Source organism: Belonocnema kinseyi, chromosome 3 (genome assembly GCF_010883055.1).
Source record: "Belonocnema kinseyi isolate 2016_QV_RU_SX_M_011 chromosome 3, B_treatae_v1, whole genome shotgun sequence".
Lineage (NCBI taxonomy): Eukaryota > Metazoa > Arthropoda > Insecta > Hymenoptera > Cynipidae > Belonocnema > Belonocnema kinseyi.
Genome location: NC_046659.1, coordinates 99102466 through 99125589, shown reverse-complemented (window position 1 = coordinate 99125589; position 23124 = coordinate 99102466). Strand labels below are relative to the sequence as shown.

General features: G+C 25.7%; 1 protein-coding gene across 1 annotated transcript; it reads left to right on the top strand.

Annotated features, from left to right (window-relative positions):
* The first annotated feature begins 4181 nt into the window (after nucleotides 1-4181).
* LOC117170268 lies at nucleotides 4182-21558 on the top strand. Its single transcript, XM_033356923.1, has 5 exons — nucleotides 4182-4219; nucleotides 10751-10840; nucleotides 15890-16081; nucleotides 18444-18644; nucleotides 21353-21558. Exons 2-5 carry the CDS (start codon nucleotides 10759-10761, stop codon nucleotides 21373-21375), a joined length of 498 nt encoding a protein of 165 aa, XP_033212814.1. The 5' UTR covers nucleotides 4182-4219; nucleotides 10751-10758; the 3' UTR covers nucleotides 21376-21558.
* The last annotated feature ends 1566 nt before the right edge of the window (nucleotides 21559-23124 follow it).

The following is a 23124-nucleotide window of genomic DNA, read 5'->3' as shown; positions in this document are numbered from 1 at the left end:
GGTATTTTGTTAAAAAAATATCTTTGCAGTACGAAATACATTTGATTTGAAATCCTAGCTGGCCGTATTAAAAAGTTACATTAAAATTACGATTTTTCGTTATTTTAACATTCATATCTTCTGTGATAACATTTAAGACATTTTAAATTAAGTAACAGAGACGTAACAATGTATCAATTTATTGGAAATAAATATTTTGTAACCATAATATTAATTCATTTTTATATAAATTTATATTAATCTCCAACTCAATTAATTTTTTTTTAAATTACATAAAATTAAAAAATACAAAAAAAAGGAAACATCATATCATCATGTCCACGTCGTGGTTATGGGTAAACCGAAGAATATTATGATGAGTCATAATGTATTTATCCAAAAAAACACATAATTATAAAAATGTTTTAAAAAATAACGAAAAGGCGTAACGCTTAAATTTGAAATATAAAAACTTAAAAGGAATTAATATAAATGGGTTGGCGAGTGGGGGGGGGGGGGGGGGGGGGGGGGGGGGGGGGGGGGCTTACAAATGTATCTAAAAATTACTTTACATTATAAGTACAAAATATTTATCACGCAAAAGATATGAATGCTATAATAACGAAAAATCCTAAAAATCATAATTTTAATTTAACTTTTTAATACGATTAACCTATATTTCAAACAAAGTGGATTTTTCTTCCTGGAAGCATCTAGAGAAAGACTGTCCGAACAATTTTTTTCGACATTTTGTTCACCGTGAGTAGAAGAGACATTTTTATGTCTAAAATAAATACGACTAATGACTATTCTACTAGCAATAAATAGCAACAAATTTCTGGGAATAAAAAATTACGTACATTTAGGCGATAGGGGGGAGGGCATATTTTGTTACGCTTTGTGACGGGGGGGGGGGGGGGGGGGGGGGGGGTCTTAGAGAGGGCCTATTATCCGTTATGTAATGGATAGGCAAGGTCTATTTCGCACCCAATGTCCACTCTCCACCACCCACGAGGCTTTTCTTCCACTTTTCCTTCAAACCTATTCTCGTTATTTTAATTGGTCGAGAGCTGAGAAATGTTCAGCCCCTTTGGGACCTTTCCTGGGGACTTGGAGCGAATTTTGAACTAGGGACTCGCAAAAACGTTACCTGTTGTTTATCTTCCCAGCAGTTAAGAACTTCACTTGGTTCTGCAGAAACTCTCCCTGAGTTAGTACCCTTCCCCTAATTAGCTAATAACCGATTTCGCCCAGGAAGATTATCTTCTCGAATCCTGGGAAACTGTTTCAGCAAGAATAAAGTAAGTTTTTGTTAGATTTGAATATCCAATTTTATTTTCTTACTCTTCACCCTATCAGCCTTCATTCTTAGAAAGTTTTTTTCGGTAGGAAATTAATCTGTTTGTTCAAAAAATTCTGTTTTTATTTGAAAATTCAAGTTTTTGGTTGAAAATTCCTAAATCACATTGAAAAATCGTCTTTTTTCGTAGTAAATTAATCTTGCTTGAGAATTCTTGAATTTTGTTTAAAACTCTTTTTTTTTAAGGAAATTAATCTGTTTGCTTGAAAATTCATCTTGGTTAAAAATGTAACTATTAGGGTTTGAAGTTAAACTACTTTCTTAAAAATTCAACTTTTTGGTTGAGAATTCTAGAATTTTATTGAAAATTCGTATTTTTTGGTAGTAAATTAATATTGTCGTATAAAAAATAATCTTTTTTTATTTAAAAATTCACCTTTTTGGATGAGGTTTCTTAAATTTTATTGAAAATTTATCTTTTTTGGTAGTAAAAAAATATTGTTGTATGAAACAACATCATTTTTAGTTAAAAATTCACCTTTTTGGTTGAGGTTTTTTGAATTTTATGAGAAATTCTTTTTTTTTAGGAAATTAATCTGTTTCTTTGAAAATTCATTATGGTTAAAAATATAACTAATAGGTTTTGAAGTTAAACTACTTTCTTAAAAATTTTTTAAATGTCTTTCTTAAAAATTCAACTTTTTGGTTGAGAATTCTAGAATTTTAGTGAAATTTCGTCTTTTTTGGTAGTGAATTAATATTGCCGTATAAGAAATCATCTTTTTTTATTTAAAAATTCACCTTTTTGGATGAGACATCTTGAATTTTATTGAAAATTATTCTTTTTTGGTGGTAAAAAAATATTCTTGCAAAAAATATCATCTTTTTTAGTTAAAAATTCACCTTTTTGGTTGAGGTTTCTTGAATTTTATGAGAAATTCTTTTTCTTTTGGACAGGAAATTAATTTTTTTGTTCGAAAATTTATGTTTTTATTTGAAAATTCGTCCTTTTGGTAGTAAAGTAATATTTTTTTTTCATTTTTTACTAGAAATTTCAACTTTTTGTTTGAGAATTCTCGAACATTGTTTAAAATTCTTTTTTTCTTTGGTAAGAAATAAATCTTTTTGTTTCAAAATTCATTTTGATTAAAAATTTAACAGTTAGGTTTAGAACTTGAACTACGTTCTTAAAAATTAAAAAAATGTCTTTCTTGAAAAATTAACTTTTTGGTTGATAATTCTTGAATTTTATTGAAAATTCGCCTTTTTTGGTAGCAAATTAATCTTGTTGCATAAAAATTCATTTTTTAAAATTATAATTCATGATTTTGGTGAAGGTTCCTTGAATTTTATAAAAAATTGGCTTTTTTCCGTAGGAAATTAATCTTTTTGTTTAAAAATTTATGTTTTTGTTGAAAATTCAACTTTTGGGTTGAAAATTCTTAAATTTGATTAAAAATTCGTGTTTTTGTTAGTAAAGTAGTCTCTTTAAATTCATTTTTAGTCGAAAATTTAACTTTTTGGTTGATAATTCTTAAATTTTATTGAAATGTCGTCTTTTTTGGTTGCAAATTAATCTTGTTGTATAAAAATTTATGTTTTTCGTGGAGGTTTCTTGAATTTTATGAGAAATTCTTTTTTCTGGGCAGGAAATTAATCTTTTTGTTTAAAATTTTGTGTTTGTAGTTGAAAATTCAACTTTTTGGTTGAGAATTTTTGAATTTTATTAAAAATTCGTCTTTTTGGTAGCAAACTAATTTTTTTTTAAATTCATTTTTTAGTTGAAAATTCAACTTTTTGGGTGAGAATTCTTGAATTTTGTTTAAAATTCTTTTTTTTTTGTAGGAAATTAGTCTTTTTGTTTAAAAATTCATCTTGGTTAAAAATGTAACAACTAGGTTTCTAAGTTGAACTACTTTCTTAAAAATTAAAAAAGTGTCTTTTTCAAAAATTCATCTGTTTGGTTGAGAATTCTTGAATTTGGTTGAAATTCGTCTTTTCTGGTTGTAAATTAATCTTCTTGTATAAAAATTTTATTAAAAATTCGTATTTTTTTGTAGTAAATTAATCTTGTTGTAGAAAATATCATCTTTTTTAGTTAAAAATTCACCTTTTTTGGTTCAAAATTCTACAATTTGGTGAAAAATGTTTTTTTTTTCGTTAGAAAATTAATCTTTTTGTTTAAAAATGTATGACAAAAATATGAATGTTACCAAGGGGCCAGGGGAGTGGATATAAAATAGGTCAAAATTGGTAACGTTGTTTATGAAAGGCCCTTATTGCAAATTTTACATTAGAAATTTCATTCAACGCCAACATTATTGAATTCAAAAGCTTTTCTCACTGCATGCACACTTCTGTTTACCTACGTAAAACGAAAAACCTTGGAAAGGACCCTAATGCCGCTCCCCGCACTTCACACTCGCTTTGCAATCGCTTCACACTCGCTGCACACTTGCTTGACACTCGCTGCGTATGCGCTTACACTCGCTTTGCAGGCGCTTACCTCCGACTCGTGCTATTCTTTTCTCTGGATGAAAATCACTACTGATTTTTTATCATTTAAAACAAAATTAGAAAAATTCTGCTCACGCAATATTTTTCTCGTAAAATTTAAAATACGACTTACGTGAGAATATATAATTATAAGCCAGCCAAAGATTAGAAATTAGTCACGTTCGAAGTGTCACTTACTATCTAGTTCTTAAAAAACTTATTATTATTACTTTTTAGAGTGCGATATATTTTTTCTTTCAAATGGAATAGTCAATAAATACATCACTTCTTTTATTTCCGACAAATTTCTTAGAAATGTTATTCAGAATTTATTTTATTTATTAGTCTCAAAAGTAGTATATGAACCCATGATTTGGCTAAACAAATCAGTTTTTAAAAAGGCTTCAAGCACTGTAAAGCACGCAAAAAATCATACGTATAAAGGTCTTGCTTTTCATTACTTTACTTGTTGCCCTTTGCGTGGATAGTTTGCATGATTATTAATAATGATTAAATTTATTATTATATTTTATATTATTATTAATTCATTTAATTTAATTAATCATTTAATTACTTCGATTGCAATAAATAATGGATTCCGTTTTACAGAAATTTTTATCTAATATTGTACTATACCAAAGATATTTATTATTCTGTAATAATATAGATAAATAATATTATTTAATGATATTCATATATATATATATACATATATATATATATATATATATATGTGTGTGTGTGTGTGTTTAAAATGTAAATTTCAGATTCAAATTTTGGAAGTTGGATCATTTAAAATACAAGGAAATTGAAATTGCATTATTTCAAATTAAAAGCGATTAAAATTAAATAATTAAAAATAGAAAGCTTTTGAGTCTAAAATATTCCAATTTGAAGCGATTAAAATTTTTACCATTTCAAATCGAAAACTGAACTGAAAGCTTCAAAGTCAAAACTTCTGAAATTCCAGAATTTTAAATTGGTGTTCGATTAGGAAAATAATAATAATTTAACATTAAAATTGGTTAGCAACGTTTTTCTAGAACCAAAAAATAAATTTATCGTCATTTTCACCGTTGAAAATAAAAAAATTCAATCATAGATCTTTAAAATTGAATTATTCTTAAAGAACATTCAAAACAAAAACTAATTTAAAAAGGAAGAGAATAATACATTTTTTTACTCTGAAGGGTTGAAATTTCAATGAATCTGAACTACATTTAAAACTTAAAAATATTTAGTCTAAAAAAATGGTGACATTGAAACTTTTTTAAACTCAACCCCTTTTAACTTTAATTTATTTTAAGTACATGAATTGAAATCAATTAAAAAATAGAAATTTGAAGATATTAATTATACTTTTCATGATTTAACAATTTCAATTTTAATTGTAAAACTAAAACTTTTAAAGGTAAAATTGCAAAATTTAGCATTCAAAATAAAGATTCAGATCTCTGAAATTATAACGATTTAAAATGGAACAAATTATTTCATTATTAAGGTATGAATTTCAGATAGTTTGATCTTTATCTGTTTTAAATATAAACTTAATTTTTAATTTTTTAACTTCAATATGTTTATTTTTAAATTTCCTTTCGATTTATTATTTGTTCTTGAAATTTTCCAATTAAATATTTTTTTCAATTTTAAATGATATATATTTTTAAAACTTCACATAAAAATCGGATGATTTTATGATACCACATTTAAAATTTAAAATTTTTAAAAAGAATACCAAACAATATTGCTATATATACTATGTAGATCCTTTTAAGATGAACAATTTCCTTAGTAAGCATTTTTCGTGTCTCGCATAGATTTTTTTGCAAATAGAATTATTATTTTTAATAACATTTTTCATTATTACTGAAATTTTGAAAATGGATTTTTTTTAATAACATTTTTAATGATTAAAACGAAAAATTTTCTCAAAAATTTTTTGTTTTTATAAAGCATTTTCTATAGAAAAAACCAGATGTGAACGTAAAAATCAGTGTCATACTATGGTGGTCCAAAAAATCGATTTTTGGCGATTGATTCATAGTTGTCCATTGTGTTAACAATTTTTAATTGCTCAGACGATATTTTTCGCCAGTACATCGTGATTCCTGTTTAACATATTTGGTAATTATTTAAACAGTTTTCATTTCATCAAACAATTTTTTAATCCTGTAAATCGTGATGAGTTATTATTTTTTGAAATCAAGGTCCAGGTAAAGAATGATAAGAGTGATATATTTTGTAAAGGACAGTTTGCAAAAAAATGTTTAAACAATTAATATCAATTTCTACTTTTCATAGAAAAGATCAAGAAAATTCTAGCTTTTTCGAATCTTTTACACTATGTCACTGATTACTCTGTATTTTCTTTTATCAATTAAATCGAACTAAAAAATAATGATCAGAAACATAACAGAAAGACATTATTCAAAAAAATGATTATTGTTTAAAGATGTGATTCATAAGTTCTGATTCACGAAAATCCTGAATAATAAGCTGCATTGCGTAACAGATAAGAAGAAATAAGAAATGTCTCGACCTTTCATATGAAAAGGCGAAAATAAATTATGATTCATTGTTTAAAGAAATAAAAAATTCGTTAAATAATTGTAAACTGTCTTTGACAAAAAATATTAATCTTAGCATTAATTAAATGCGTTATTCATTTCAGAAAGTATTAACTTTAAAAGATTTGCTGGAGGAAAAAATTGTATAAAAGAAATAAATTGTTTACATAACTATCAAATATTGTTAAAAATATATATTACTATTAGCGTTCGTTAAACGCGTAATTGATTCTAGAAAATAATAACTTTTTATGATTTACAAGGGAAAAATTGTTTAAACAAGTTTAAACTGTTTAATCGTCAAATATCGTTAAAAATGTAGTACTTTTAACATTCGTTAATTTTGTAATTAATTTAAGAAAATAATACATTTTGATGATATACAGGGAAAATAATGCTTGAACAACTGAAAATTGCTTAAAGAATTACCAGATACATTAAAGAAGAAATATTATTCTTGAAATTCATCAACAACTGTATAATTTAGACTAAAAAATAAAAAAATTTCACGATTTACAAGCAATAAAATTGTTGAAAAAAAAAACCAATAATAATTGTTTAAAAATTAAAAATATTTCTAAAAATACTTGAAAACATGTGATTTATCGGATAAGAACAATCCATTTTTATAAAGTTAAGAAAATACAGGTTTTAGAATGAATTCGATATAAAACTGCTATTTTGCATTTTTGAGGCATTTCCCGGGTACAATACAATTTGAAATTACAAACCTTTAATGTTTAATAATTTTAAAGAGGTTGTAAATTATATGATTTCGAAACGAAAGCTTTAAGAATAAATAAATTCAAACTTGAAGCGTAATTATTTTTTTCATTTGAACAAACGCTTTCAAGAAAATTAAAAAAAAATTAATTAAAAGTGGAATAATGACGGATAATAAATTAATTCCTATACTGTTCAACGTGGCTGAAATCTTTTGAAACGTCAACTTCAAATGGTAAATGGGTTAAAAGATAATGGTATCAGACTCGACAGACTCTTGGGATAGTATGAATTAGATTATTACTTCACCTTTCACATGAAACACTTGAACAATTTTTTTTGTTTTGAAAACTATTCGTATAATCTATTCAGAAAATGATCCTATATAAAAAATAGATGTAACATGATTTTTCAATGTTTTCTCATTTATTAATATGTTTAATGTGTTTAGAGATAATGATATTAAAGTTAATAATAGTTCGCTGTGTTTATTTTATTTATTATTTATTTCTAAGGGAGAAACAATATTTTGTTTTTAACGTTTTGAAAAAATATTTTTAAAGTGACAAAAGGTTTTGTTAATAACTACTTAAACGTATTAAATGAAGTTATATTTATTTATCTATTAATAACACTGAGAGTTTTTTGCACTTTCAATTTAGTCAATAAAAATTTCCAAACAAGTATTTTTATTTGATATTATGAAAATGATTTCTGAATGATTTTAAATATTATCGAAAAAAGAGAACATTAAAATTTTTTTTAATATTAGGAAAAAATTCCATTCATTCTACGTACATTAAAGGTACCGACAAATTTTAAATAAAATGTGGATTTTGAATAGAAATTTTGAAAATTTTAAGATAATTAAATTTTTTCTTAAGATTACACAGAAATTTTGAAATAATATTTTTGTTGAAAGTTAGTTTAAAGAAAATATTCTAAAAGATTTAAAAAAATTAAAAAGATTTCATAGCAAAAATTTTCAAGTTGATCTTCTCTTAAGAATATTTGAAAAATTTGAAAGATTTCCAAACAATTTTGCAGGAATAAAATGTTTTGCAGCAATTATTTTTAAAAATATTTAAATTTCAAAACTTAAAGTTTTAAAGATATGAAAAGACAATTTAAAATTTGGAAAGATTTCAATAAATTTGAAACAAAATGTAGGGTTTTGAAGATTTTTAATTAAAATTCTTAAGCTTCAAGGATTTTGAAAGGTTTTAAGATAATAAAATTTTTTTCTTATGATTCCATGGAAAATTCAAAAATTAATTTAAAAAAATTAAGTTTAAGAAAATAATTAAAGATTTTAAAACATTTCGAATTATTTTTTGAATTTTCGGAAAAAAATGTAGAAGATTTTAGAGCCGAATTATGCAGTTTTGCAAAATAAAAATCTTTTACAAAAAATTAGAATAAATTTTAGAGTTATTTAGAAGTCTTCTTAACACAAAAAATAATAATTAATAAAATAATAAATTTAGAAGCCTTTTAAGTACTGTTATTCTACGAAATTTATTTTAGGCAAATATGTTTAAAGATTTCAAAACATTATACAAGATTTCCAAAACTGCCAAAAGGAGTCTGGAAGGTTTTATGCAATTTTCTTACTTTTGCGGATTTTCTTATTTTTAGAAAAAATTTGAATAATTTTAAAAGATATATAGAAGTTTCACAAAAATTTTCAAAAATAATTCAAATTTCGAAGATATTTGGAAATGCTTAAAACAAAATGTAGATTTTAATAATTTCATAATAAAATGTTAAAGTTTTTTTAAGATTTTGAAAGATTTTAAGATCTGAAACATTTTTCTTAAGATTTATAGGAATAATTAGATTGACTCTTTATTATAAACAATTAATGTTGAGAAAATATTTAAAAATATTTTTAAACATTACGAACAATTTCCAAGTTGTTTAAAACGAAAAAACACATTTTTTTTTGAAAAATGTCACTATTTTGTTGAAACTGATTTCTTTGATGAATTTTACAGGTTTTGATTCGAAATTAAATTTTATTTTGATTAAAATATCAACTTTTAAGTTGAGAAGTAATTTTTTCTTTCATTGAAAATTCATGTATTACGTTGAAAAATAACATTTTTGTTAAAAATTCGTCTCTTTCGAAAAATATTTAATTTTCTTATTAAAAAAACAACTGGTTAAAAATAATTTTTTTTGGTCGAAGATTCAACTATGTTGTTGAGAACTGCTTTCTATTCAAGACAACTTTCAAAATAATTTGAGTCAGTTTAAAATATATCTCGAAATTTCAGAAGTTCTGGAGATAATAAAAATATATTTGAACTTTGAAATATTTTTGAAAATTTATCATATATTTTCAACTTTTTTTCAAGCGTGAAATAGTCCTAAATATCTTCCAAACTGACTCAGATTATTACTAAAGCTTCTTAAAAATTTTTGATTTAATAATTCATGTCTTTTAGTAGAAATTGCATCTTTTTTACTTAATATTTTTTTTGGATAACAAGTGAAAAGTTCTTTTATTGAGAATTCAACTATTTTGTTGAGAATTTGTGTTCTATAACGAATACAAATCTGTTTGATCTAAAATAACAACCTTTTTTATTTTTAATTCAACTATCATATTGTTCGTTGAGATTTTATCTTTTTTGGTTAAAAAGTAAACTACTTTATTAAACTGACTTGTTTAAAAATCAATCTGTTTGTTGAAAATTCATCATTTCACTTGAAAATTCATCTGGTTGAAAAAAGTAACTATTTTTTAAAAATTCGTTTTTTCTTAAATTCAATTTTTCTTATTCAGAATAAAAATATTTTTGGATTGCAATATCAACTATTATCTTTGTCCTTGAGAATTCATCTTTTTTGTTTTAAAATTAAATCATTGTTCTGAAGATGAACTTTTTTGTTGACATTTCGACTTGACATCCGTAATTTTCTAAAATCTTTTGGAATTTTAAGAAGATTCTTAAGAAAATGATATTTATATATCCGCAAAAAAAATAACTTAAAAAGCTGAATTCAAAATTATTTAGGCATCTGAATCAAGAAACCAGGTAGATAAATTCAAATACACGCCCTACGTGTATAATAAAGATTATTCTGCAAGAAAAATGTAGGCCTATTTTTGGGAAGCCTTTTAGATCTGACTAGATTAATAATCATATTAAATATTATTTAAATCCTAATAAGATTTTAAATAAAAAATTGACTTTATGTTTTTCATAACTCAGCTCTAAAATTGGTTTTAATGGTCTTGATTTTCATTCTCGTTGTATTTTACAATTATGGGTAAATATTAGTTTTAACTACTTTAGTTACTGCTGCGTCATTTGTTATCTGTGAAAATTTTATGATTCTTATCTTTTTTTATACGAATGTGATCTATTTTGTTCCTATAAAAGAGTTTTTTAAAAGTTTTTTTTATTCCGCTTAATTTTTTTACTTCTTAAAGCTAGAGTAAATTATTGTTTGTGAAGTTGTTCTAATTGGTGAGTCTTCTACTGTTTGGTACAATAATTTTGTTTTATTTGTATAACTTAGGGATCGTCCACAAATTACGTAAGACGTTTTTCTTTTGTTTGAATAAAGACGAGCATAAAATTGCTGTGAAGTTGAGAAGGACACAACGATATAAACAAAAGAAAAACATCTTACGCAATATGTGGACGATCCTTTATACCCTTTTTTATTTTAGGCTTAAAAATGGCTCTTGCAAACATATCTCTTATGTCGCTGATGGTTTTTATGTTCATTGCTGATATTTCTGGGGAGATTATCGAAACTGGTGAGTAATAATAATTTATCAGACCATACGGATGTTGTATGGGGATGACTGACAAATCGCGAAAAATAAAATTCCTGAACAATAAAGTTTCTGAATAATAGAAATTCCCGAATAATAAAATTTTCTAAAGTTTATAGTATTAACGAATTTGAAAATTTCCGACAGATCATTGCCGAATTATAGAATATCCAAACTAGAAAATTTCCGAATTAAAAAAAAAAGATTATTTATTTATTTATTAAAAATACAATCATCAAATATTTCTATCCAAAAAATATTATGCTAATGTTTACAGTTTCTAAGATTATGGTTTGAATATAAAATAAAAATAATTTAATAACATATATTTCTGGATGACATATTTTTCATTTATAGTTATTTGAAATTGAAACAATAATTTTAGAAACTTTAAACATTAAAAATTATTTTTCTTTATACAAATATTTGTTTTTTCATTTGAATAAATTAATCAATTATAAATTAAATTAAATTTTTTTTTTAAATCGGGAACTTGCTTGCATGTAAATTTTTTGTCTCGAATTTTATTATTCAGGAATTCAAAGAATTAGGTAATAATATCAATTGTTCGAGAATTCTATTATTCCGAAATTTCGTTAATAAAAGTTTTTAGCAAGTTAAAATTTTATAATTAAGTTTTTACAAACGCTAGTTCCTAAATTTGCGGTTTTTTGCAAAAATTTAATTTCACAAAAACGTTGTAATTAAAAAAAAAATGGTACAAAGGTTCCGCTATTCCTTTTTTGGTCTGAAAATAAGTTTGCTTAGTTTTTAATTAGAAAATAAATAGAAATTAATAGCTACAAATTCTTTAATTCTTAGAAACTATTTATTTATGAAGGAATAAGTCTCAAATTTGATAAAACAAACAAAATTAAAGATTTTATTGCTGTAAACTGGGATGAAATTTTTAAAAAATCAAGAGAACTTAGGAGCTTTTGATGAAATTGATAAAAATTTCAGTGAACTGAAGGAAATTTAAAAAATAAAATATCTTCAATGTGAAATGGAAAAATCGATTAAATTTAGTAAAATTAAGAAAGTGTAAAAGAATATAAGTGAATACCAAAGAATTTAAAACAATGAGAGATAACTTAAAATTAATTCAGGGCGAGTTATAAATGAATTTAAAGGAATTAAAAAGAATTTCAATGTAATTGAATCAAATAATTTCAGCCCGAAATGCTTTTTTTTAAAAGGTTCAAAAAGTCCCTGATTAAGAATATCCTGGTCATTTTTTCGATGTCCTAATCAGTTATTTTTTAAACAATATTTTAAACCTATTTTTAAACAATTTTATTATTTCCTAACAAAAAGTTTAAAAATAACTTTTAGCATCTCTGAGGAAAATATAATTTATTTGTCTCTTACGCTTTTTCAATTTTTTCGTAGAATCAGCTGTTTGCAATTTACAGCTTTACAAATAAATGATTTTGTCATAAAATTAACATATTTGCACAGTTGTACTTTAGAATCTATTGAGATCCAATGAAAATTGCTCTCCGTGAATTTTTTTAAAAATATTGCTTAAACTACTATTAATAACATTGTTTATTTTTCATTTACTCTCCTTCTTCATTGTTTAAAACAATTGCAATTAATAAAAACTCTGAATGCCCAGAATTGATCTTTTTTTAATTTTGTCATTAATCTTCGATACAAGATAAACCTTTATTTATTTATTAAAAGCCTTTTCAACCATGTATTTTTTATAAATTTACGCTCCGTGGAATAATTGAAATTTTCTATGAAAACTAGAAAACTGTACAACGGTGAAAATTTTGGAAATCTATAAGTGAATTTTTTTGAGAAGTAGTGGATAAGGACCCTGAATATGCATAATTAACTTATGGCCCATGGATCCATTGTAATTTTAAAAAATTCGTATTCAAGGCAAATTATTTGTATAAAGTTTATTTATTTTTTATGCAAATTAGGAAAATGTACACAATAACAAAAATGATGAAAATCGGAAACAGATCTCTATTATGAAGTAGCATATGGTAAAAAATTCTTATTTTTCTTTACTTTATTCAAACAATTAGAAGGCAATATTTTTGAACTGGAAAAAAACTAGGTCACGTTAACTGTTTCTCAATATAGCCTAGTTATTGTTTCAATAGAGTTGAAAATGTAACAACATTGCGTTTTTTTATTCAGCTGTCCTGTTTTTTACATAAAATTTCACTAGTAATTAGTAAAATTTGACCAATTTTTATTCAGGGTGCCAAAATACTCAAGCTGACACTTATGTTCCTCGTGCCCGATTAGAAAAATAGATTAAATTTTTTGTATTAATCTCTGGCACAAAATAAAACTTTTTTCACTTTAACATTTTCTTATATGGCGAGCCACTATTTTTTCACAGCATAATAAACAATATCATTTTCATAAATCTCCGCTGCCCTACAAGCCACAATTTTAAAGTTATCAAAAACTGTGCTGCCTCAATGATAAGCAATTTTTTAAAAATATTACATGTTTTTAGATCTAAATTGTATGAAAAATGCTGAAAGAGATATCTCAGATTAATCAAATAAAAAAAGACAATTCTGTCTTGAATAACAAATTGAAAGTCTAGAACATTTCCTTTTAAAAACAGAACACTGTGTATCAAACGAAAAAAGTGCAAGAGGCAAAAAACTTTTTTTTGCTGGGAAATGCTAAATATGATTTTCTAAATATTTGTTAATAAATAATGGAATTAAAAAAAAAATGGTTTAAACAGCAAGTGACTAAGATTTTGAAAAATAACCAAGATGGTCGTATTCTAGAGATTTTTTGTGAGTTTTTGAGGAAAAGGTATTTCGGGGACCTTTTAGTATATCAACACAAGTGTTAGTGGCGACATGATTAGTAAGAAAATGTTTAAATCCAAAAAATTCCATGGAATTCAGATAAGTAGGTCTAAATAGAAATCTGATCAATTTCAAAATAATTCAATTTGAACTGAAAGGCCTTCAACGTGAATTGAAAAATTGAAAATCCAAAAAAGACCCCTTGAATTTAGCGGATTTAAAGGGAATTCCAAAAAATTCTACTTGAATTCAAAGGAATTCCATAGATATCAATGGCATTAAAAAAATGCTTAAGTGATATCCTTATGTGAAAAAGTGACTATTTTTTATCATAAAAAAGGGTAATTTCGGACCATCAATTTTAATGAATTATAAATTATTACATTCTTACCCCGATAATATTTTTATTTTTATTATCTTCTTGAAAATTTAGTATTATTGTGCAATAAAAAAAATTATTTTCACGCGGAGAGAAATTTCAAGAATTTCACGGAATTGCTCCTTGATCTTATTCTAGTTTCGGTTCAAAAACTAAGTTCTTGGAACTCTTGCTTTTAAAGCAACGGCCGTTGATCTCAAAGCAAGGGTTCCGAAATCTTAGTTCTTGCGCCAAAGTAAGAATAAGGTCAAGGAGCAGTTCCGTTAATTTATATCTTAAAGTTTCTCTCCGTGCAGGGTGAAACCATTTTTTAGCCCTACATTTTTTTTTGTTTGAATCCAGAATTAAGAAAATTGATCTTTGTACATTAAACGGCCTAGTGGAATCTCGGAATAATTGAATAAAAATATTTTTCTTGGAAATTCGACTTTTTCCTTGCTTCAACTGCTTTTCACGTAAAATTAATGTTGTTGTTTAAACATGTACTATGGCATTGTTTGTTAAAAAATTAATATTTTTAGTTGATTTCATTAAAAAATTCATCTCTTTTTGAGCTAAATTGAGGTACGTTGTTAATAAATCGTTTTATTTTTGATAAAAAATTATTTATTTTAGATTCCTTTTGGTTAAATACGCAACTGTTTGGATGAAAATTGCACTTTTTTGTTGAAATTTCAACTATGGTTCAGAAATTGCGTGTCTTGGCTTAAAAGTTCAACAATTTTGATAAACTTTTTTATTGCTTGACTAAAAAATCTTTATTTGTTGAAGATTCGTTTCTTTTTTGTCAGAAATTAATTTTTTTGCTGAGAATTTAACGTTTGCAACTTTGTTAGAAAATGTATCTTTTTAGTTAAAAATTCGTTTAAAATTTTTCCTCTTTGGTAGAAAATTAATCTTCTTTTTTGAAAATTGATCTTATAGATTTAAAAATTCATCTTCTTCAATGCAATTTAATATTTTTTGGTTGAAATATCAACTATTATATTTTTTGCTTAGAATTCAACTTTGTAGGTTAAAAATTAAACTATTTGGTTAACAGTTCAACTTTTTATTAAAAATTTAATTATTTTGAATGAAATTAATTTTTTTGTTGTTGAAATATAAATTATTACATTTTTCGTTGATAATATTTTTGTTGAGAATTCTTTTTTTCGGGTGTAAAAGTCAACTGTATTGTAAAATATTGGACTTTTTAGCATACAAATTCAACAGTTTTATTGGAAATCTTTTACTATCTTAAAAATTTGACTACTTTATTAAAAAGTTTTGGTTTGATCAAAAAGTCAACCTTTTTGTTGAACATTCGAAAATTCTACCATTTTGTTGAAAATTCACCTTTTCAGGTTGAAGATTCAACAATTTGGATAAAAATTCAAGTAATATGTTAAAAATTGAATTCTTTTATTGAAAATTAAACTATTTAGTTAAAAAGTTATCCTCTTTCGTTGAACATGCAACTGTTTTGTTTAAAATGTGTCCTTTTGCATTAAATATTCATCTTTCTTGATTGAAATAAATAAATGAATGTTTAAATTTTCATATAGATTGTTTTATTCCATTCATGAAAGAATTTATTTTCATAACGTTACAAGATTAAAATGCTGGTATTTGAAAATTAGTGGCCAGAAAAAATGAACAATTTTGCAGGAGATAAACAGAAAATTTTTCAATTAAAGTTTTTCCTCAACTCTGATTATTCAATTTCACATTTAATTTATTATGTACCAAAAATAAAATATTAAATAATCGAACTATGATCATTTTCAATATTTTATGAATATTTGTGAAATTTCCACTTTGCTTAAAGGTTTCATCTATCTATGCAAGAGGCTAAATTATTTTTTTCTTCAGAATTCGTGTGTAAGGAACACTCAGATTGCCCACACAGTAAACCGGCTTGCGTTGGTACAACTTGCATGAACCTTTGTGAACTGGAGAATATGTGTGGAACTAATGCCATTTGCAAATTGCAAGCAAGAATTACTCCTGTGTGCTATTGTGAAGGTGGAATGATTGGAGATCCTTTTGTCGAATGCAAGAAACGTAAGTAATTTTATTTTTTACATTCTTATCTCAATGAGAAGGTATCGCTTTTATTTATAACATTTTTCAATATCGATTTACATTGAGGGCCCGGAGTCTCCTGAATACACGAAGAAAATCATACATTTTTATTTTAAAGGTCTATATTCTTATACGAAAGTCAATTGCATATATTTTATATTTAGATAAAAAAATTTATAGCCTTTCCCGGTATAAAAATAATTCCGAAAACCCCATTTTTAGAAGACCAAATTTTTTTAATTTTTGAACTACAACTCGCCATAACTTTACCAATTTTTGAAATTTTTGGACGAAATTTACAAGAAACATGGTTTACAATATTATATGCCTGGTTGTGCAAATAACATTTTAGAATTTTTGTTCTTACAAAAGTTATTAGTTTTTACCTGAAACATTGCATAATTCATGCATTAATAGCTTAGGGCGAGTGGAGTGAATTTTAAGCAACAAGAAGCTTCTAGCAAAAAGTTATTTAGGAAGATATAATTATGTTTTCTATTGAAATAATTAATCATAATTCAGAAATTAGGAATTTTTTATTTCGTTAGTGCGGCCTGTTTCTTCGTATGGATCAACTGGCCGGGTCCCACAGTGTGCCAAAGTAATCTTTTTTTTTTTAATCCGGTAGAAGGTTCAATTTTTAATGAATTTTTATATATTATTTTTAAATGATCAAAAGGTTTCCGGGCATAAAATTGGTTGTTTAAGAAAAAAATTTGAAATTGTTTGAAAGTCTAAAAAAATTATCTATAAACCAAATGCACCTTTCGATCTGTTTTCTAAAAATGGCATGGTGTTCCAAACATGCACTGACAAAACATTTTTCTTTAAATTTTCATTATTTTAGAAAAAAATGTGTGAGATTCTGGAAAAATCATTATAGACAATCTATATGAGATGCGCAGTATCGAAATAAATAATGTTAAAATATTGAAATAAATTATGTAAAAAATATTTGAACTACAAAAGAATGATACATTTAGTTACTTAAGGTAGGATTTCAAATTATTTTAAGTGATTTCTACAGATTAAAAAAATTTCAAGTGCTATTTAGGAACTCATAAAATTGCAAAGGATTTTAAGCTTTTAAGGCTATTTTACAAGATTCAAAAAACTTTTTAGAGATTTCAAAAATATAAAGGGAATTTTAACAATTTTGTAGCATTTCCATAGATTTTAAGCTTTATTTCAAGGTAATTCTGAAGAACTTTTTGAAATTATTGAAATAAAATTTAAAGGAATTCCTAGCGATTTCAAAAATTTTAAGGTGTGTTAAGTTTTTTTAAGAAATTTCGCAAGTTCAAAAGGGTTTTATTAAATTTCTAAGCATTTTAAAGATTATAAGGGGTTTCAGCGATTTCTGAAGATTGGAACATGATTTTCACATAATTTTGATGAATAATAAGTTTAATTTAATTTATATTCTGAAGGTTTCAAATGATTTATCTTTCGGCTCTTGCATTTCTCAACGTTTGAGACCGATATTTTGTGTATTAAAAAAGTTGGAACGTTCAAAAAATGTCGAGGTTCAGAAAAAAGATAAAATAATTTTCAGTGAAGTTCCTACCAAAATGAAGTACCTAAACGTACTTTATTGTACTCTAATACATTTTCCAAAGTTTCAGCTCGATATTTTATTTACAAAAAAAGTTCTTAGGTTCAAAAAAACATTCAGTGAACTGAAACAGTGAGGTCGGTAATATAGGAATTTAGCTGTGTCACATGGCCTTAAGAGGTTTCAATTAAATTTGAAGCAATATAAAAAATATCAGTGAAATCCACAGATTTTTGCCGTGTAAAGTTTTATTGTGCATGATCGCTATTTTTGTGTACTTTCAGATAAACTTATGGATGTTCCACAATAAATATTTTCGTTTAATTTCAATGCTGAATATCTTTTAATTTATCATGATATTTATACCGATTTTTCTATGGTACACTCAACTCTATATATATAAGAACGGTTTCGGGCATGGCTTGCCTTGACCTTGATCCTAAATCGGGGGAATCCAAGCTTAATTAGACAAGACCGCATGAATTATTTCTGTCGGATTTGGACACATGACGCAACCTGGTGCAACTAACGCGCTGAGAGTGTGGCTCTCGACCTGTTTGTCAAGCTTGACTGAGCATCGCCTCTCTTTCGACCCCGCGGCTCCTCTCATCAGAAAACTGCGAATTCCATCAGTTCTAGGAATCTTGTAAACCGGTGGTTCTTATATTGGGAGTTGAGTGTATTTATTCGTGGAAACACTTTGCAATTCTGCATGAAAGTCGCCAGAAACATGTATAGGTGGTTACATATTTCAGCCCATAATTATTAATCTAATTTTCTGTTCAGCTAATATAGTCATCAGAGATTGTCAGTGTCAGTCTGACTGTCCAGGAGATGACTATCAATGCATAGACAATAAATGCATCAACCCATGTGTATCTTGTGGAGAGAACGCTGTGTGTAAAATTAACCCTAGAGATGGCGTAGCCAGGTGCACTTGCCCAAGTGATATGCCTGGAAATCCACTCATTAGTTGCAAATCACCAGGTGAGTTATATTTGTTATCCCACTTTTAATTTATTTTTATTTATGTGGGAATATTTTAAAAAGAAGTACTACTTTCATTACCGTTTACCTGCTTGTTTTACCCCCTCTTCCCAAATTACCCTTACGTAGCTGTGACATCGCCAGACGCTGTCACTAACCCTTGCCAGCAGGGGGGGGGGGGGTTCTTCGTAATAATGAGGAATAAAATGAGAGAAAAAAATATTTTGCAATTAAAAAGTATTATTATTATTGACACTGATTTTAGTTTAAGTAATACATCGTGTCCGAAAATTCTGAAACTTACAACCTTCAGGGATCGGACTCAAATGATAACAAAATATCACTTCTGTGAATTAGGCTTAACATTTTTAAAACAATCTTTTATAAATTCAAAACACTATTATTTTTCTACAATTTTTCAAATTGTATGTAACATATTCAATCCACTAATTGCAAAATTGAAAAAATTATATTTCTTATTTTATTCCTCATCAGTAAAAAGAACCTCGCTGCTGACAAGGCTCGGTTACAGCGCCTGGCGATCCCTGGCGATGGAGGGGAAGTTGAATAGAGGGGGCAGAGCAAGCAGATAGCCGGCGATCGTCATTTTTAGTGACTTTTTTCAACTCGATTTTTTTAGAAAAAGTCACTATAGTCACTTTTTTAAGGAAAAGGACATCTTTTTAAGAATTCCTCTTTTTCCTGTATTTTCAAGAAGCTTTCTCTTTTTCTTGTTCCTTTGTTTAAGTGCGAACGGAATTAATAGAATCCAATAAGAAAATGATATCTTTAATTCAAAATTGAACGTCAGTAGTATGTAACTAGATTAACAAATTTTTATCGAAAATATGTTTAATCCATAAAAAATACTTAAAAAATCAAGTAGGCAGTAAAAAAAAGGATTTTTTCGAATAATTATTTTTTGACGCTTTAATTTAATAATACTTTTTAAATAAAATTTGAGGTGCAATTTACTTAAAATTTGAACGCAGTAATACTTTTTTTCAATATTTTAGCATTGATATTTCTCCAAATTATTATTTAATGAAAAGAATTTCTTCTTATTTTTTGAATTTTTAGCAATAGAATTTGTATTCGTTCAAAAAATTTAAAGTTCCATTTTTGATCGCTATCCAAAGTCCAATTTTAAACTCATCTTTGTTGTCTAAAAAATTAACTTTTGTGTTGCAAATTCAAAAGTCTACTGAAAAATCCTAAATGCTATTAATCCTTTCAGGATTAAAAGTCAAAGTTTTGTCTAAAACATTTTACTTTTAAGCTTGAAAACTCAACTTTTGCGTTGAAAATTTATTTACTTTAGTAAAAATTTTATCTGTTTGCGTGAAAATGCAACTATTTGCTTGAAATTTCAGTAATCTGGTTTGAAAATGACTCTACTCTTTGACACGAAATTGATCTCATTTGTAGGTTTGCTTAAGGATTAAAATATTTGGTTAAAAATTTCTATTTTTGGTGGAAGATTCATTATTTTAATTGGAAATTCACGTTTTTTTAAATAGAAAATTGATCTATTTGGTAAAATTTTTTTTTTTTAGTTGGAAATTTAACGATTCCATTTGTTATTGAAATTTTCTCTTTTTTAGTAAAAACTTTAACTATTTGGTTAAAAATTCATGTGTTTAGTTAATAATCCGCTTTGTTGGTAGAAAATTTATATTCTTGGCTGAATATTAATGTTTTTGTTTACAAACTTATCTATTTTATTTAAAACTCATCTCTTTTAGTGGAAATTGAATCTTTTCTTTGTAAAAAATGTAACTGTTTAGTTGAAAATGAATAATCTGTTTTTTATGAGGATTCAACAATTTTTTTCAATATTCGCCTTTTTGATTTAAATATTAATTAATTTTTCTCCGAGAATTCATATTTTTTAAAATTTGACAACCAACTACGAACCCCATATTTTTTTAAAAAACTACCCCTTTTTGTATAAAGATTTATTATCTTAGTTAAAAATGGATCTCCTTGTTTGAAAATTGAACCATTTTGTTCTAAATTATTTTTTTTCTTTTTATTTTAAAATTGATGATTTTAACTAAAAATTTATCTATTTCATTTTCGGTTTAAAATTAACTTTTGTTTTGTTTGAAGTTTTATCATTTTAGTTATAAATACATCTTTTTGATTGAAAATTGAACTTTCTTGTTCGAAATTCGTTTTGTTTTTTATCGAAAATAAGTTTTTTAAACTGCAAATCTAAGTATTCAATTTTTGATTGAAAATTCATGCGTTTTAGTAGAAATTTAAACTATTTTTTTTTTGAAAATTCATGTATGTTGTTGAAGTTTTTTTTAAAAAGTAGTTTCGCCTTGGTTGAAAATTAATGTTCTTTGTTTAAAAAATTTTCTTCTTTTTTTTATTAAAATGTAAGTGCTTGGATTTGAAACATCATGTATTTTTTTGAAAATTCGTCGTAATTGTGATCTCGATTTTCAACCACGAATTCAGCAATAGAATTTTATTCAATCTACAGTGGATAATCATTAGTTATAATAGCTCAAATAAATGAAGAATAATTCATTTTAATTTATAAAGAAATATGGTATCATTACTATTAATTAAATTACAGATATTACACACACACACACACACACACACACACACACACATTGGTATTTTTAATTAATCATTATCCATTGTTGGTTGAATCTTTTTCATAATGAAAATAATTCTATTAATAATTTTAGATGTTCCAGCTCAGCAAGTCTAACAAAAGAAACCAACAAAGGAAACTTAAACTGTTATGGAGACCTGATTCTGGAAATGTATTTAGAAAGTGATCTGTATAATTATTTAGTTAAATCTGTAGAATCAATGACAAAAATGTACTGATATCAGAAATTTTTAAGTTTCTTGAATAAATCGATAACTATGTGAAAGAATATTTTCATTATATTAGGGGGATCACAGTTTTTTCTCTGCTTTGCCCCACTTAAAAAAAATTTCCCGTCTTCCAATTTTCTTTTTGAATATACTATATTACTAGAGTAACTAATAACTTATGAATGAATGAAGAAGAAATTAAAAAAGAAATATATATCTGAACACAAATATATTTAAGTCTTCATAAACACTCTAAAAGTTTTTATTTAATATGATAAGTTGGAACTCTGAAAAATATATAGTAATTTAAAAAAAAATACTAGAGGCCTTTTAATTAAAAGTGAAAAATTTAAATAATTAAAAAATGAAATATACCAAGTTGACCAACTGCAAAGTTAAATGTTCTTTCTTGAACAATTTAAAGTCAAATGTTTGAAATTGAATCACTTGAATTTAAAATCTGCATGGGAGTGTTAAGCAGCTTAAAATTTATTAAAAAATTTTACCAATCAAATAGGTACAAATGTTCATTTTGCTGATTGTAAACCAAACTATTAAGGATTTAAATAAAAATTTAAAGCTAAAGCATTTTTTGGCTAATAATAATTTGGATAATATTTTTCAAAAGAGAAAATATTCTTAATGATGTCAAAATTTTTAAACGAAAAAATGAGTTTTTTAATAAATGCTATATTTTTCCGAATTTTTGGATGTTAGAAATAATGGAAAAAGCACTTACCATTTATTATACGTCTCTCAGTTTCATAAGATAAATTTTGATGCGAAATCAAAGATGCAAAATAATTTGTCTTTTAATCAATTTGTGCAAAAATGCAAATGACATGCAAATCTTTTCTCTCAACAGAAAAATGATCAGGGAGGGGGGGTGATTTGGAAAAGAATTCCCTATATATATATATATATAAATAAATAAATAAATAAAAGAAATAACTTTGTTCTTGAATTGAAGTAGGAGGTTTGATTGAAATTAAACTGAAAAAAAGCGTCTGTCCGAAATAGATTGGAAATTGTTCGGAATAGAGACAAAGCAGATAAACAAAACAGAAACTTGATTGTTAGGATTTTGGTCATGTAGTAATAGTTATAGTGGGTACTTTCAATTGGATGGATTTTTTTTTCAAATTAAACCTACGTTGTGATTCTCGAACCCTAACCGCCGCAAGCTGCTAAAATCAGCTCCGGGTTTTTATCAGCGTAATTATATTTAAGCTAAAGAAAGGTCTTCCAGTCTTTACACAGCGACGAAAAGTCAAACGAAACTCCAAACACAAATTTGTTAATTCTTTAAGCAGGCTTCTTCGTATCTCAATTTAAAAAACCTTATCTTTTTTAAAATTTAAACTAAATCACTTTTTTCCAGGTAAAAGTTTCGGCACATTTAATCTTTTTTTTCTTAAAAGGGTGAAAAAAGTAGCAGTCCGACGATTTAAACCGCTTTGGACGTACACAGTTTGAGAAAAAGCTGTTAAAATTTTCCAGAGAGCTAAAGAACTTTCTACAAAGAAGATGAATCTTTAATCCGAATATATGAATTTTCAACGAAATAGTTGAATTCTAAACTAAAAGTGATGAGTTCTTAACAAAAAATGTTACAGTTTATTTGTCAAGCAAATAA

What these genes read in the sequence shown, in the direction of transcription:
- LOC117170268 (XM_033356923.1), top strand. Translation starts at nt 10,759, where the DNA reads ATGGCTCTTGCAAACATATCTCTTATGTCGCTGATGGTTTTTATGTTC. An exon ending in TGGGGAGATTATCGAAACTG is followed by an intron (nt 10,841 to 15,889) that starts GTGAGTAATAAT and finishes TTTTTTCTTCAG; the next exon opens with AATTCGTGTGTAAGGAACAC. An exon ending in TTTTGTCGAATGCAAGAAAC is followed by an intron (nt 16,082 to 18,443) that starts GTAAGTAATTTT and finishes TTTTCTGTTCAG; the next exon opens with CTAATATAGTCATCAGAGAT.